Source organism: Neophocaena asiaeorientalis, unplaced genomic scaffold (assembly GCF_003031525.2).
Source record: "Neophocaena asiaeorientalis asiaeorientalis breed wild unplaced genomic scaffold, Neophocaena_asiaeorientalis_V1.1 scaffold396, whole genome shotgun sequence".
Taxonomy (NCBI): domain Eukaryota; kingdom Metazoa; phylum Chordata; class Mammalia; order Artiodactyla; family Phocoenidae; genus Neophocaena; species Neophocaena asiaeorientalis.
The window spans coordinates 3,874,896-3,892,823 of NW_020172455.1; the positions used below are offsets into that span (position 1 = coordinate 3,874,896).

Here is a 17,928-nt window from a genome sequence, read left to right on the forward strand (position 1 = left end):
AGTAAGTCAGAAAGAGAAAAATATCGTATATTAACGCATATATGTGGAATCTAGAAAAATGTTACAGATGAACCAGTTTGCAAGGCAGAAACAGACACAGATGTAGAGAACAAACCTATGGACACCAAGTGGGGAGAGTGGCGGGGGCTGGTGGTGGTGGGATGAACTGGGAGACTGGGATTGACATGTAGACACTAATATGTATAAAATAGATAACTAATAAGAACCTGCTGTATAAAAAATAAATTGAAAAAAAAAAAGAATTCCCTTGTATGGACACTCTTTCACGATGCCTTTACACCAAGAACAGTTTCTAGCAGATTCAACTAGAGGGAGGAGAAAACAGGAGGTTTCCAGAGCCCTGCTGCGACGGTATCCTGGGAAGGGCTGCTTCTCGGCCCCAGGCTTGGGCTCCAGCTGGCCATGAACCCTCCATGTGGGCCTGGAGAGGCACCCTGTGGGTCCATCCCACTCAGGGGACTGACCTAGATCATGTGCACCTTCTCCTACACCTCCCACCCCACCTGGCATGACTGCATGATCTGAGGATAATGGCTCAGGACTTGAATTCGTAAACAGTGGGGTCAATCTGAGGGCAAGAGGACTAGACAGGCTCCAGAAGGGCTGGCCTTGCCACAGGGACGTCCTCCTTGAGAAGCCAGGCCCACTGATGGCTTGATCTGGGCGGGGAGTCCCTGTCTGGGGGAAAGATCGGTAAAGGAGGATCCTGCAGGGAAACAGCTGAAGCCAGCATCCAGTCTGTTCCTCCCGGGCTCTCTGGGTGATTCCAAGCTGGCTTTGCAGGTTGAGGGACAGGAGGAAGGGGCGGCTCCTCGGGGCCTGGTAGACTCACACCTGAAACAGCATCCTCACTGCCCATCTACAGCTTGACTTTTATTTCTCCAGCCACCCAGATGTTTCATGAGCACAAAGGTGTCTCGGGGATACGTGTGTGTCCCAGCAGCCCCGTCAGCAGGTAGAGTCAGACCCGAAGCCAGGCCCCCACCTCTCAGGACGCTCGTCAGGTCACGGTTTTCTAGCTCTGCAGTGTCTCCCTTGATGGTTCCTGGGGGTGGGGTGGGGGGTCTGACCAGTTTCGACGTTTCTCTGTAACGACCCAAACCCACATAGCGCTGCAACAAAGCACTGCCACTACACATGCTCCCAGGGCAGCATCACCTCTTGAAAACTAGCTGAGGATGACAAGTGTGTAGGACTGGGATTCATTCTACCCACTGGAAGACAGTGGCAAGAAGAGATGAGAGCATTTTTCAAAGACGACAGTGGACTCAGCGCCTAGGACCAAATTCGGCAAGCCCTTCCGGGTACCGGAGGCTGGAAGTTCTTGACCGAAGGTATTTATCACGTCAGGCAACAGAGCAAAGACACTGATGGAATCTTGCGAATGGGTGGCCAGTGCGCGAGCACAGAACCAGATGCCCGGGGCCTGGCCAGCTGTTCAAATGTGTATGCTGGGAGGCTTCGGAGTCATCTACACGCCTGAAAGAAACGCTTCTGCACACGTGGTCTCTGACGGGGGCCCCACAGGGGTGCTGGAGCGACTGGGGCAAGCGAGGGTGTGCGGGCCCACCTCCCCAGGCGCAGAACTCATACTCCGTGACTAACCGCCGATCAGCTACTGGAGGGGAATGCGCCCCTTCCCATAAGTTAGTGCTTCAGAAGATGGAAAGGCCGCAGCCCTCCAAGTGTCCCCTAGACACTGGCTGACGTCACATACGACCCTCAAGCTGTCTCCCTTTAACTGTCACTTTTTATTGCCATCCAGGGGCACATTTTAAAGCATGGGCAATCTTCCACATTCCACACCGTCCTGAGGGAGTGAAGGATCGGAGAGCGAGGAGGGTAAATGAACCTGCGGGCCTGACGAAACTGAGCACGGCACACAGCCCTGGAAGCCGGAGAGAGTCGATTTTTATTTTGCAAATCCGCCTGGAAGCTGAAGATCAGAACCAACAGCACCCAAAGCACACGCCACACTGCGCAGCTTGGGACCGGGTGCGTGAGAACAGGAAACTGGCCCGGGCCGCTGCACCAGGCGCATGAGAACAGGCACCAGCCCGGGCCGCTGCACCAGGCGCATGAGAACAGGCACCAGCCCGGGCCTCCGTCTCCTCCCCAAGCACAGAGGAGCTGGTGATTGTTTCCTCTAAGTTTGCTGTGAGCATGAACTTACACAGGAACTTCCTACCCTCAATAATACAAGCCAGCACACATGTTAAAAAGCAGCCACCTCACGCTCGGGATACTGAGGCAAATAAGACAGCGCTCATCTTCCCCAAAGGCACGGTCCAGAGGTTTCCTCTATAAATATAACTCTTGTGCCCAAATCCCCAGTGACTGCCTTTTGAAAGGGGAGCTGGCCCTTTCCTTCCCCCAAACCGTAACCCTGCCACCGAAAACTGCCAAGACCAGAAAGGCCATCACGCTTCTTTAAGACATCGCTCGCCCTTTCCCTCTTCCGTAGGCGATGCTGAGAGGCCACTCGCCACAATGTGCTTCTGTGGTGGTTCTTCTGGGTCTGCCACAAAGACGAGCAGCACGGGAGCAGAAACACTAATTCTGGGGCGGGAAGACAAGTAGATTTCAACCCGAGAGTTTCAAGGGCTCTGCCGGGGGCCTCATCGCATCAGTGGTGCAGGAGTTCTAACAGCGCCCAAGTTAGGGGAGCTCTGATGACAGAACTGTCCTTTTTTATAGTGAAGTGAAGGGATTTTTAGGCTTGAGGGCTGATCTAGTATAATCTCCTTGTTTACGAATAGGAAACCCAAGGCTTGGGAAGCTGAGAGGACGTGCCCAAGTTTACAGATCCCGCGAGTGGAGCAAGGCCGTCCGCAGGTTCAAGCCCTGAACCGAGAGACCGGCAAGCAGACCATCACCAGCGGAAATAAAAAGCACGCAGTCACCTGAAATAAAGGGCTTTCTCTTTGAAAACCAATTCTTTAAGTTAATGCACTGTCTGAAATGGGGTTGATGCCCTAGATGAGAGTAAAATAATTTCTCTGCAGCACAGCGTCTGAGAAATAAACTTACGTGAAATTAGGTCAAAACACTTCTTCTCCTCAGGGTTGGTTTTCACTTGGCAGGTTAATAGATTAAGCTTTGCAGGAGGCCGGTTAGCCTGTTGAAAGATAAAAAAACAGAGATGGGTGGAAAGGATTGGGAAACCACAGTATCATTCCTCATTAAAATATAGCAAGAACAGGTTCTCACTGGCTTGCAAAGATAGCTATCAGAAGGCAGGTTTTCATGTGGAAGGCATGACAGAGGCACATCACAGGGTGTCCCTGGACCTCAGCTCCCAGGGGGCAGCTGCCCCTCCCTGAAAGGGACACGGGGGGGGGGGCACACACCCACCCAGACAGGGATAACAAGTGATGCCAGCCCAGCTTTGAGGTCAAGGGCAGTGGGTTCCCCGAGATCAAAATGCTCCCCGTCTAAAGCTCAGAGACATTCCGTCCTGATCAGCTGGGCACGTGGGCACCCACATCAATTTCTGGTGATCTTAAAAGTGGTTTCCTGAGTATAAACACTCACTTTCAGGGAAAGTAACCTCACAGCACAAAAATAACAGAGAAATTATATATATTCATAATCCTTAATGCCAGCCATCTGTCACTTAAATTTCAACAAAACCCACCTTGTTCACATACGTGACCCCCACCTTCTGCCCTCCACACACAATGGTAACAAGAGATTACAATAAGTTTTTGTCAGAGATGTGTCAAAAATGACTATTTTATTACCATTTCAGAAACTATCATAACTAGTCCAAAAAAGCAAAGGGTAGAAGATAAGATAATTTCAGAAAAAAACAAAAAAAATTCTGAATGGCAAAACGCCTCTCAGAAATCTTGGAGAAATATTCAAGTATGAAAGGCTTATCTTACCCACCCACCAAGCTGCTAAAAGAAAGACCAAATAAAATGTCTTAAGAGTTCAATTGTTCTTGTCTACCCCTTCCCGTGGCCACCAGCCATGTCAAGAAATTGTAAAAGCTTGGATTTGGGATTAATCGAGATACACACTCACATGTGTCTACATCTGGGCAGACCTGCATTTATAGACCCCTCTCCACTGAGCTCAGAGTCAGGGGCGAGGCAGCGTGGCCTCCATTAAAACAGGACTGATCCTTGCAGTGTGAACAACTGGGTTTGATGACAGCAATTTGGGACAAGCAGAAGCTGGATAAACAGGGTTGGACTAGACTCTCCTGGTTCACGGCTGTGCTGACATCTCTTACGTGGAAATCACTGCGTGTTCTGCAGTCTGCCGATGCCTAACAGATGCCCTTGGGTCATCAGAAACCAGTATTCAAAGACTCCAAGCTCTGCCTGATCTTGCAAGCCTTGACAATTCCAAGTAGAAGTACCATCAATCCTATTTTTGATCTTTATTAATACAATTAACTGGCTCGTCCAGGAACCAATACACCAAACGATACGTTTCTACAGTAGGAGACCACAGCACAAATGCAACCAAGCACTCTACCAAGGTGTTCAGCCCATAAAAAGTATGCGCCTGTTCCATTACCTCATATGGTCACACAACTAGACAGGTGCATTTAGGTGATGTTCCTGGACTACTTCCAAATGCTGGTGTCCACTGAGTCTTCGAAGCAGGAGCAGTAAAGGGGGTGATGCACTTTGGTAAATACAGAAATCTTCCATGGACCAGAAGATGATTTCGAATAGTAATAGCTACCTTTACTCAGTTGCCGCTGCCGCTATTGTTATTATCCTATTATGTGCTTACCTGAGGCAGGCCCTGTTGTAAGCAATTTTAATGAATTAACTCATTTAATTTTCCCCGCTGCACTCTGAGGCAGGAACTACTCCACATTTATAGATAAAGATACTGTCCGCGACAGACTAAATAATTTTTTTTTCTTTTTTTTTGCGGTACGCAAGCATCTCACTGGTGTGGCCTCTCCCGCTGCAGAGCACAGGCTCCGGACTCGCAGGCTCAGCGGCCGTGGCTCACGGGCCCAGCCGCTCTGCTGCATGTGGGATCTTCCCGGACTGAGGCACGAACCCGCGTCCCCTGCCTCGGCAGGAGGACTCCCAACCACTGCGCCACCAGGGAAGTCTTGTCAGGCTTTTAAAAGGAAGTTTCTAGTCTTCCTTCTGCATGACTGATGATCATTTAAAAAATTGTTTTAGATTTTGTTAAGAAACAACAGACATTTCTTCCAGCTTAATACAGTCTCCAGCCTTTGGTGGTGTGGCAAAGCGACGAATTTGGCAAAGAGGATATCTAATTAGAGTCATTTTGTCCCAAGGATAACTTCTTTCCAGGGCCAGAAAACACAATCAGCCTTGTCTAACGGGGAATACCGACTTGGGCTTTCTACTGAATACATCCTCGATGCTATCACTGTCCCTCTGCTAAAATACAGAATACAAGAATCTCATGTCCTAACCTGTCCCTTTTTTCCTGACGGTAAGTTAACAAACATACTCAGGGAGATGCTGGCTGAACAGGTAAGCCAGGAAAGGAGCCAAACCCAACCCAACAGGCATGTCTCCACTGTCTTTCTCGGTGGAGGTTAATTCACATCACAGCAGCACTGAGGTGTCGGGACCTGGCCCCCCAGAGCACGCAGGGTGCCCCGCGGCAGAGACGGCTGCCACAGGGACCCACTCCTTTCCCAGGAGAGGCAGCGGGACGGAGCCTCCACCTGCCACTCCTCTGGGCTGGAAGCGGCATCCAGAGAGCGGGACTCCCTAGAGAAGGGTCCCCGCAAGGGCGAGGCACTAACACAACATGCGAGTGGCGTGACAAGCTGAGCCCTCCGCATGCTGGTAAAGCTACTTATAACCGTACTGTCTGCCAAAAACTGCGGCAGCCCGTCAACATTGAAAGAAAACTAAGCCTCCACGTCTCTTGAGAGGAAGCTCAAGCAACAGAAATGAAGAGACCCAAAGTTTATGCTGTCGGCAAAGGATCACCAGACCTGCTGTCCTTTCTGTGGTCGGGGGGGAGAACCACTTTTTGGCTTAAGCCAAGGCCCTGGGTCTAGTGGACACGCCAATGAAGCAAATATCCCAACTGGCTTTACCGCTGTAAACAAATATGAAGCGAGACCCAGTCTTGTTTTATGAGATTTTCTGCACTGAGGCAGTAAACCTGACCCAAAACAGAGTAGAATACAATTCGAAAGCAAATCACAGAATCGCAGGTGTTGGAGCAGGAAGGGAACCTGGCCTTCATGCAGTCTAACGTTCTCCATTTGAAACAGCACTTACACCCAGTCTGTCTCTCTCTCTCTCTCTCTCTCTCTCTCTCTCTCTCTCTCTCTCTCACACACACACACACACGCGTCCATACAGGAAAAATATTACATCAGGATCCAAACTGCACGGCCCCATGAGGGACGTGGTGAGTGTAAAGAAGGCCAGTGAAGGCTGGATTCTGGAAAAGAGAAACGACCGTTATTTGCCCAGGCAGGAGCCACGTTCAATCCCCCAGGCCAGAGGGCCCCAGAGGGCCCTCCAGACACTTGGTATCTGCTAGTTCTGTGGTCTCTCTCCCTTCTCATACAGAGTGGGTGAAAAGGAAGGGACCCCACTCCCACCCCGTGGAACATAGTCCACGCTGCAGGGCCACCCTTCAGGTGGGGTTTTATTCTGTCTCCTCACTCCTAAATACTGACAAGGGCAGGGTTTCTCTGGAACCACACTGAGCCATGATCTCTGGCCAGGGCCCTGAAAAGGCTGTCTGCGCTCCTGCCCAGCTCTGCCTCTCATGGGGGAGCTGGTGGGGACAGAGGAAGAAAGACGAAGGCTGAGGCTCATCTCCACTATGGGACTGAGGTCAGGGCCAGGCCTCCTACCTGGGGTGCAGGAACCTAGGCCACCACCAGCGTCCTCGTTCTCAGCAAGACAGCAACCAACTCTGCCTTCAGACGTTTAAAAAATATCTACCGGCCTCCACGGCTTTCACCAGATCCCGTCACACCAGGTAAGGTGATCATACGCGTAAAGCCCACCGTGGAAAAGGGCTGTGTTTGTAACTGTGGTTACACAGTCCCTCGTCTCCGAAAGCCAGATTAAGAAAATCATTTTATTCCAACTGGCATTCCAACTGGCCCAGCATATGTTGGCTCAGTTTCCTGCACGGGCAATTATACACAGGGTTGTAGAAAAAGAACCCAATGAAGGCTGGGTGCAGTACGTCTACAATAAAATTACTGAAATTGCTCTTCTCTTGGATTTCTGATTCCCAGACTCCTGACTACCTAAACTCTTTTCCCTTGATGGAAAAGTAGAACTCTTTCCAAGTGTGATGTTCAATTTCCACAGACAAAGGAAGCTGGGGAGCGGTTTGCTGCTTGTTTCTGGGAGTCACAGGCCTCCGAATACAGACCACCTGGCTCCTCAGGTGTTCCTGACCCTGTGAGGCAGTAAGGGCCCCTGCTAGGGGAGCGTCAACAAGGGCACCAAACCGAGGAGGCACCCAAACAGGCTCTTCTCAGCAGGGACCTTGTTTAAAATGCACGCCTAGTGCCACAGCACAGGGCTTGGTCCCCTTGCCAGGCCTCCAGCCCACATGCCCTCATCCCGCTACAGCGGAGCCCGTGATGACAGAGGATACTTACGGTGCCATGGGATATGGTCAGAAAACCATTTTTCACTGAACATTTCCTTTTCTGCCACACTTTTCGGATCCTTACAGACAAATGGGGAAAAAATAAAAGAGTTCAGAAATTTTGGACACAGGAGATTACAAACACACACTGAAACCCTAGCAACGCCGTCTACGTACCCATCGCTTTTCTTGTAGAGGTTGCCATTCCGCTCGGTGCCGTGCTCTTTGTTTCCCTGAGGCTGGTGTAAACTATAGGCTGTGCTCTGGCGAAGCTGTGAATCCTGAAAACAGTTAAGATGTTAGTGGTTTTTAATCCTGTCCAGGTTCCAATTTTTAAAAAGCAGTACACAGAGACACTAACACCCTTAAAATTTTTTTTTTCTTTTTAAATTAGAGAATTTTCCCTCTTAAACACACCAAAAAAGGGACATGAAATTCATACCCTGGAACTCATAAATGCCACCTACCAGGCTGGAGAAGGAAATGACAAATGCCAGTATCCCCACACTGGCTGAAAGAATGAGCCATTTGGAAATTACGAGATTTTACTTATTTACTAGCCTTAAGTCCCTGACAGTGGCAAGAAGCTCCTGGTGTGGCAAAAGCAGCCCTCGAGAAGGAAGGCAGGAATGCTACATGTTGGAAGAGGCGGGGCTTTCAAGCAAAAGAACACAAAAACAATGTTCTGCCTCTTACTTCGGGCAAGTTACTTAAGCTCCCTGTCTCAGTTTCCTCCTGGGAAAACAGGCAAACAATTTCTAGTAAGGACAGTAAATACAGGAAGGCTTAAGTGAGACCACGTGTGTGAATACCTGCTATGTAACACATACGAACAACATCTGCTTCCTGACCCCATCAATCCCAGCAGAGGAGCCATGGCCTTACACCCAACTGCTCCAGCCTGAGGGCAGACTGTCCACCTGGTCAGCTGAGAATATGGCCAAGTCCACCACCGCTGGGAAACTCCAGCCTTCAGCTTCTTGAGGGCAAAGACCATTAATGAATCCCCTGGGCCTAAGTCCAGTGTCTGGGGTCCAACATGCGCTCGACTGGTGTTTCACAGATGATACCAGAAGCGCTAACCCTGGAAATTCTGGCAAAGGAAACAAGGGGAGCAAAACATGAACAAGGAGTTCACAGGTCAACCGGGCAGGACTAAGAGCTGCCTCCATCTGTTGTGAGAGCTCCCGAGCCAGTTCACTTCATCACAGAAGAAACAGAAACGATGAAAATAACGGACTTGCTCAAAAGGCAGGGCTCGCTGGAGCCAGAGCGGAGGGTGGAAGGGTACTCCGCCTCGCACCCTGAGGCCCCTTCCACTGCGCCTCGTGCCCTCACCAGAGGACGCCCAAGGATCCAGAGCTAGCCTCACTCCACTGTCGAGCAGCTGACCATCCCCTGGGACCCTAGGCGCTGCCCAAACAATGAAAGAACCAGTGCACGACAGTCAACATGATCCTAACTGAGAATACACCAGCTCCAGAAGTGAAGAGTCAAACGGAGAAAACAATGGGAGCGTCTGGAAGAAGAGAGTTTTAAAGATGAAGGTGAGAATTGCCAGAGGATAAGGGGAGGGACACACGCGGAGGCCTGCAGAGGAAAGTGGTGGCTGTGGCCATCCTCCAGGGAGGGAAACGAGGACAAATACTGCAGCCAAGATAAGGGCGCCCATCGGCCGAAGGGACAGGCGGGCTGGAGTCAGAGCCTAGACTTCATCCGAAAGCCACAGCCAGCCACCCGAATTCTTGACCGTTTTTTAAAAAAATCTTGAAACGCAAATTTTTAATTTGGATGAAGTCCAATTTATCTACTATTTCTTTTGTCGTCTGTACTTTAGATGTCACATCTAAGAAGTCATTGCCTAATCTAAGGTCATGAAGATTTACACCTATGTTTTCTTCTAAGTTTTTTTTTTTAGATTTTTAATTAATTAATTAATTAATTTTTGGCTGTGTAGGGTCTTCGTTTCTGTGCGAGGGCTTTCTCTAGTTGCGGTGCGCGGGCCTCTCACTGTCGCGGCCTCTCTTGTTGCGGAGCACAGGCTCCAGACGCGCAGGCTCAGTAGTTGTGGCTCACGGGCCCAGTTGCTCCGCGGCATGTGGGATCTTCCCAGACCAGGGCTCGAACCCGTGTCCCCTGCATTGGCAGGCAGATTCTCAACCACTGCGCCACCAGGGAAGCCCTCTTCTAAGTTTTATAGTTTTAGCTCTTACATGTAGGTCTTTGACCCATCTTGAATTAATTTTTTATTATGGTGTGAGGTAGGAGTCTAAATGCATTCTTTTGCTTTGGCTATCCAACTGTCCCAGCATCATTTATTGAAAGGACAGTTCTTTCCTCATTGAATTGTCTTAACACCTTTGTTGAAAATCAACTGACCATAAATGTTAGGGTTCAATTCTATTTCATTGATCTATATGCTCATCCTCATGCCAGTGCCACACTATCTTGATTATTATAGCTTTGTGGAAGGTTCTGAAATCAGAAAGAATGAGTCCTCCAACTTTGTTCTTTTTCAAGATTGCTTTGGCTCTTCTGGGTCCCTTGCATTTCCGTATGAATTTTAAAATCAGCCTGTCCATTTCTGCAAATAGGCAGCTAGGATTTTATTTTGATGGGGATCACACTGAATCTGTACATCAGTTTGGGAAGTACTACCAACCTAACAATATTAAGTTTTCCAATCCATGAACGTGGCCTGTCTAGCACTGACTTTTTAAACTCTGAAATATAAATGGGATAACTCAGCAAAAAAATTAAAAAACAAAAAACCTTCATCTGAGAAATCAATAAGGGGCTCAAGTATTCCATTACTGAACTGACAACAGACCCTGAATAAGCAGACCCCCTAACAGGAGAAATGTCCTTTTCCACAGGGAGTTCATGCCTCTAAACAACTAGGGCAAACAGCTCATTCATCGGATGAGGATGGTCCCAGTTTCTACATTCTCTCAAAGGGGAGTATATACTAGCGCTAGACATTTAGAACAAACCCAGCTTTAAACATCACTGGAAATGTATGCAGTGGAGGGGAAACGGAGAAATACTGTTCACCTATCTGAATCGCTGTGAAAGACTGAAAATAAACCTGTCAAAAGACTAAATGGCACAACCAAGAAATATGTCTCTTGATTTGGGGAGAAAAAAAAATCCTGCACAAAATAAGTGATGAAACCAGGTGACAACACTGCTAAAAGTGTTTATGCTAAGGGTATTAATCAGAACTCTTCACAGGTCTTATGAACAGGATAAAGGACATTCTTCTTTTCAACAGAATCAGACCCTATGCCAGAGGTTAGGAATGAAATCACTGTTTTATTCTGTAGACAAGGCATTTCTTGAATCAATTTTAAAATGCAAGCAAATCTGAAACTATGAAATTTAAAATTTGTAAGGAATATAATCTGTGTAACATATAATTGAACCTGCTTTAGAACTAATTATTTCAGTATCTTCCAGGTGACTTCTATGTGACCCAACAAAAATAGCCTTTCTTCACCTGTTTATACAAGTGTTTCACAGAACACTTGATCAAGGGAAGGGGTGACAAATGAAGTCGGCCCTTTCACATACTGAGATTTCAACTGAATGGAATACAGTTCAAGGGAAAAGAGCCTCTCTTTCTGAGGAGAGCCATCGTCTAACAATACAGCAGGCAACTTGCCGGGGCATCCACGTTGCCTGGATTCTTGGAGACTCTCCCACGTATTCTGCGCTTCTCCAGGAGAGCCAAGGACACCCTAAGACTCGACTGAGTGAGCCTCCACGTGGAGGCTGTTATATGTCTGAAGCATATAAGTTAAGTAGGCATTTTATGGACCTTCAGAAAGCTCTCATAAACTCTATCAGTATCCACAAATCCTCTGTTCTATGACATCCAGACAAGTTCTCAGATCCCAGGCACTGCCCATGATCTTAAGTTTTGTGTGGCCTGATGAAGTGTTAGCCACTGGGTCCTGCTGAAGCAGAAACCGCCCAGATGAGCGGTAGACTCAATATCTGAAATCTTCAGGAACAGGGCGTGGGGCCGGGGAAGGGCGATACTGCATACTTTATATACACATATATGCGCGCGCGCACACACACGTCTACTCATAACATCAGAAGTATCCCCGAGCTCCCTAAGACTCTAGAACGTCACACACACTTTTTCAATTCACCTGTCCACCTCTCAGAAAGTCTGTGTTCGGTCAATTCTCGTGATGAACAGATTGCCGAGGGGTCACCTCACGAAGCTTAAAGTTTCTCTGCCAAGGGAGGGCTGTGATGTCCAATCACTCCCCATTTTCCCAAGGCGTGTCAGGTGTGTCCATGGACATATGTGTGTGTGTGTGTGTGTGTGTGTGTGTGTGTGTGTGTGTGTGTGGACGCACCGGGAACTGGGGGCTCTGCTAAGCAAGCACTAAGCTGTGGTCAAAGAACAGTGTTCTAACATCTCTTACCACCTCTTCCCCATTATTTCTGGGTAGCTTTTTTTTTTTTTATTTTGGCCACACTGCATGGCTTGAGGGATCTAAGTTCCCCAACCGTGGGCCCCTGCAGTGAAAGTGCCAGGTCCTAACCACTGGACCACCAGGGAAGTCCCTCTGGGTAGCTTTTTAAAAGATTCTGACACAAGATATTAAAGTCACATAATATAGCTGACAGAGAACAGACCAGGGCTCAAACCCTGGCCCCAAAACTCCAGCAAATGCATTTCTCCTCTCAGACTCGAGTTGTAAATGTGGGCTAATACTACCTGCCCAGCCATGCTGTTGTAATAAGGACTGATTACTGGTCACGCTTATCACGTGCCTGGAAAAACCTGAGAAGTGAAGCAAGCAGGAGATGCCATGACAACAGAGAGCAGGGGAGAGGACAGGGGGAGTGATGACGACGAAGGCTTGGGAACGGGGGAGTGGGGCAGTCGGGGGGACCTGACAGGCCGGGGTCGGGAGCAAGGGCATCAGCCTAGACTGGAGTGTGAGTCAGAGCGTGGAGGGGGCAAAGGTCGGGGCCAGAGTCACGAAGACAAGGTGCCAGATGACCAGCCAACAGAGAAGGGTCAAGTGGGCAGAAGGACCCCTCAGAGATACCACCACCGCCACCCACCACTGTGCAACTACCAAGGCCGGGGGAAGGAATCGGGTCTTTTCTGTTCACTCCTGTCTCGTCCGCATCAGGAGCCCAGTACTTGCGGAATGAATGAACGAACCAGTATCCGTTTATCAAGACAATGTGTCAGTGCTTTACAGAACTCGTCCCTTAGGTCTCATAACAGCTCTCGGGTAGGCAACATCACTCCTGTTTTACAGGTGAAGCGACTGAGGCGTGGAGAAGTCAAGGAACTTGCTCGAGGTCACCCTGGCAGGAAGTGGAAGACCTAGGGTTCAAACGGTATGTGCTGCTGGACAGCCGGCTACCAGGCAAGCTTTCTGTCCTGGTCAGAAGCTGGCCCACCTGTCTCACCTGCTGGGCCTCTCCTAACTCTGAATCATCCTCCAAACCCTCCTTCCTGACACACACCTGCCCACCCCACACCGGGGTGACACCTTCCTTGGAGGTGACCTCCAGTAGAGCTCTCGTCACACTGCGCTCAACTCCTTTCCTGCCCGCCCCCAGACTGTGAGCCCTTGAAGAGGGAAGAAGCGTATCTAGCCCACTCCGGCGTGTGTCTGTGCCGCTCCTGCTTAGAGTAACTGCTGAGGAAATGGCAGTCGAATGTGCCGAGTCTTGCGTGGAGTCAGCACTCAAGGCTACCCAGCAGCCTGGCAGGAGGGGTGGGACGTGGACACCTAGCCCGAGGGTACTGATTAAGGCCAGATTTGAGCATGATTAAGATATGCAACCCCAGACCAAAAGGCCGGAGTTGGAAGAAAATCATGGCTGTTGTGGACCTCTGCTCCTCGGACGGCACATCCTATTCAACCACATCCCACCAGACAGGGACACTTTAAAAACTGGCACGAAGAGAGATCTCCAAAGTGGAAAAATCACTGTGGTTTCAGCGCTTAGACCTACCAAGACCATCCCCCCAAACCTGAGTCCTCCCCAGCACAGCACACATCTGGGTTCTCAACAAACAGCAGAGAATCCTCCAGCACCGCAGCGGGGCCTGTCCCAGCAGAACGCAGCTGAAATGGACATTTGTGGGATGGGGAAGGCGGGAGAAGGTAAGGCACACAGGGATGAAGTTCATGCAAAGACTGGCAGTGTTGAAGAGTTTTAACTTTGTAGAAGGGGTATTTTCCAAATGTTAAAATATGATGCATATATAGGTGTTCACTGTATAGTTTTTCAACTTCTCTGTAAGTCTGAACAATTTCATAATAAAATAATGGAAAAGTCAAACTGTAGCATCCTATTTACAGGGAACAGAAATATCAGGAACAGAATAGGAATGCCGGTGGTTTGGAGGTGTGGGGGTGCTGGGATTGTGACGGCACAGTCTTTTCTCCAAAGTACAGCCACGGGTGACACAGAAGCAGCCCAAAGCCCCTGTATATGACGGCCATGTCCTCCACTTAGACCAAACGATTGACGCTTAAGGTTCACAGGAAGGAACTAGGAGAGTTAACTCCTACCAACCATCACTGCAGTTTCCTTGGGGCACGTTACCTAATTTTTATGAACTATAATTATATAGAATTAGAATTTTTATGACACTGAAAAAAATCCATCAATACCTTCATTTTTCTGCCTCACAGAAGAGAATCCAAAAACAACGGATGGGAGCTAAAAAACAATAACGCCCAAATGTTCGATTCTTGTCATTGGAGGGACCCCAATTATAAAAATTATTTTAAAATAGAAAAAATTTAACGTATCCATATTTGCTTATTACTTGCCATTGCGTTCACAGACTGTCCAATTTATGGAATACCGTCATCAAAAAGCAACGCAGAATGTCATACACAGAAAAGACAAGACATTGACAGCCAGGAGATTGGTGGGTTCGATCTTTGGGCATAAAGCCAGAGGAGAGCAGTAAAGAAGGTCCATTTGACCCCGCTGTGCATCTGGGGCAGAACGGCTGGTCAACAAAAAACACGGAAACAACAAACTGTTAAAGACGTCTGGTCTGTGCTGGTACATCTGTTACACTTTTCTGCAGAGCTGTAAATAACCGGCTTTCTGACAACAGCCAGTTTCCCCAAACCTCGTCCTCCTGCACAGCCAAAGCAAACATGGCCCTTGCTCTGTGCCCGGAGGGCTCCTGGACTCCAAGCACCTGCTCTCCTGTATTTCAAACCCGAGCTTTGCTTCACAGGTTGGATCCTCCTTTTCGGATCCTTCTTGCATCCAACCATTCCCACCAGCTCTCCAGTGCCCGACGGCACCCTGGCTCCTGTTACAATCAGGCCACTATATTCTCCATACTCCAAGTTCTTTTTTTCTTTTTCTGTTTATATTCCATGTTTAGGAATATCAAAGTGTCAGGACCTAGATTGTCTAGACGGGGAGGAAGTCACCATGCTGTGGGTAATTTCCAGCACTCTATGGGGCCTCAGTGGGCCAGTCTCTCACTTAGCTGACCCCTGTTTACCAAGAACCGATGAAACGAGCAATATGGTGCTATGACGTGATGGCCAGATGGGCACAGGAGGCAGGAGGGCAGCCTCAGTCTGCTCGAGGTCCAGCTGGAGGAAAAGCACCTGTGCGCTTGAGCACATGGCCATCAAGCCCCCAAAGATATATGCTGCCACTGAAAAAGCTCTCTCAAACAAAATGTGCGATACAGATCACTGCGGGGGCGGGGGGCAGAGGCAGCCCTCCAGAGGGAGGGATTAAGGTACATCAGAAGGACAGGCAGAATTCAGCGACGCAGTGGAAGCGGTGGGGGTGGGGGGTGGGGGCAGGTGAGCGGCTTCACTTTCACAACGGAGTGACACCAAAGGCTAAACTGTAAACTTGGAAAATTTCCATTTCGCTAACATTTATGCGTTCAAATTCTTTAGTCTTTAATAAAGCCCACAGCTACTGAAAGAAGAAAAGTAAAAATAAAAAATGCTACTAGCTGTTAGTATATACACGGAGGAAATATCTATTTTTTGAAGTTCATGAAAAAAGCATGCAAAGTTCTATAATTTATTAAAATACTGAACTACTTACTCTCCTAGACTTCGGTCACAAAAGGTAAATGCATTTGGGAGAAAAACAACAATATTCAGTTATAGTACAAGAACTTAAAACAAAATAGAGCCGAACTGCCAGCAGGGAGCTTTACGCTCTGGTAAGCAGTTTAATAGACGTATTGATCTAAAATCTACTAGCTATACACTTAAACACATTCCTTTACGGACAAGGAAGTGGATTTATGTTAAATTTCACATTATAATATCCACACTGTAGCAAACATATGCAATTACCTCAAAATTTACTTTTTAATGGTTTTCTAACAAGACCCCCAAATACAAATCATCACTGCGAATGTGCTGGCCCGCAGAGAAGTGATTATGTGAAAGAGATGACGCAAGAAAACTAAAGTTTCTGCCCATCAGAAAGCAGCTCCAAGAAAATCAAGCTCCTCCCATTTTATGGAACATAATCTCCAGGCTGGAAGATTCAGATGGTCACCAGTCACCCGCTGATGCCACACGGGCAAAGTCCATGTATATCTGTGGGCAGGGAAACCACAGAGCTCCAGGGAGAGAACCAACGGCACGAATAGCGAGTGTCTATGTGACGGAGACCCTAAGAGCTACTCATCCGGCAACGGACAGAGCAGAAGAGGTTTAAATACTGCCATTAAGGCCATTCCTACGGTAATGCTTCCCCATGAAATAAGCATATTTTTAAAAAGATGGTTTTATAAAACCAACTTAAAGAACAAACTACATGTTTGCATGTTGCCCGATACAGCCCCACAGTGAACTGAGCACCCAGAGACCTGGATCTCACCTCCTCAGTCCCGAAGCCCCCGAGACTGAGGGATGAAAACATAAAATAGCAATCTTTCAAAATTAAATCCCCTCACCTCTTTCTGTTCAACCTGTAATGCTGACTTCAAAATATCTCGAAGCTGTACCAACTGCCTTCTCTCTTCATCCTGGGCCTGTTTGATCTTTAAAAAGCAAAACAAAGCAGAGAAAAGTACGGCTGAGGTACAGTGAGATGGTGCAGTTCGCGGGGCATTTCTCCATAAACGCAACCTTCTCCCACCCAAGACCGAGGACGGATTGGGAACCCCATCCTCCACACTCCGCGTGCGCTTCAGGGCTGTCACTTTCTAGGTGGCACGGCACGCAGACACGAAAGCACGGAAGCAACATTTAAATCAAAGTGTTTGTTGCATAAAAACCCTTTCAACACTCACGTGGGAGGGAAACTACTTACTGTGTGAAGATCCGTTGAAAGTGTTTCAATGGAAGGTTTGAGGCTTTCAACTGCTTTCAGTCCATCCTGGAAAAAACTAGGAGGAAAAAAACCAAGAAACATAGATTGTGTTTCATAAAAGAGAAAGCAATTTTGTTAGATGGAGAAAAAACTTCTTTAAAGGAAATGGCTGAGATCACTGTGTAATTCCTGGAGGAAAAGACTAGGACCCAAACCTTGAAATATTAGGCAAACCAAGAATAAAGTGACACTCAAAACTAATATCAGGCAAACCAAGAATAAAGTAACACTCAAAGCTAAGAAAAAAGGCACTGCAGTAAGCCTCGTATTTGTGATTTTTCTTGACCCATATAAAATGAGCCCTACATTTTCAGTTTATAACGGGAAACAGGACCCTACTGACAAATGGCAGCAAAGGCTTCGGTTCAGGAACGGAAAAGTCTGAGGCCAGGAAAGCATGGGGTGAACACAGAATAAGACGCTAAAATATTTTCCTTGACAGGCAACAACTAAGTGGAAAAGAGAAAGAATGCAAGAAAAAAGCAAGCGAGCTGAGCCTGAAGCACATGAGTGGCCACGCCCCGTGGGCAGAGCAGGGATATGTGGTTGGAGACCTTGAGATCGGATATCAAAAGGGACTTTATATTTTTAACGCTCAGAACCCAGTGCTTGTGAAGTCATCTCTAACCAGTGATTCAGGAAGTACAACAGAGGCTGGACGAGTTTCTCTGCAGCAACAGCAGGCTGGCGTGCAGCACACAGCCTTTGAACCCTTTTGAGAGGAAGAAGAGGCTTCCCAGGGAGCTCAGGAGAGAGTTCAAAACCTGTAAGGAGGCCTAAAATGCCCGTGGACTTGGCCCCTGCCTATGTCTCCAGGCTTCCACCCACACCGTTTGCCCCTTTATTCACGTCTCTCTATTCCTCTATGGAGCCAAGTCCTCCCTGCCTCAGGCCCTTTGCACTTGCTGTTTCCTTCCTCTAAAGAGTTCTCCCTGCAGCCTACCT

General features: G+C 48.2%; 1 protein-coding gene across 1 annotated transcript in view; it reads right to left on the reverse strand.

Moving 5' to 3' along the window:
• ASAP2 (ArfGAP with SH3 domain, ankyrin repeat and PH domain 2) overlaps positions 1 to 17,928 on the reverse strand; it is a 129,569-nt gene that overhangs the window by 35,519 nt on the left and 76,122 nt on the right. Inside the window, exons 8-12 of the mRNA XM_024737737.1 lie at positions 16,924 to 16,999; positions 16,565 to 16,651; positions 7,786 to 7,889; positions 7,619 to 7,688; positions 3,052 to 3,139 (exon numbers count right to left, since the gene is read on the reverse strand). Coding sequence (XP_024593505.1) covers positions 3,052 to 3,139; positions 7,619 to 7,688; positions 7,786 to 7,889; positions 16,565 to 16,651; positions 16,924 to 16,999 — 425 coding nt within the window. The remainder of the gene's footprint in view (positions 1 to 3,051; positions 3,140 to 7,618; positions 7,689 to 7,785; positions 7,890 to 16,564; positions 16,652 to 16,923; positions 17,000 to 17,928) is intronic.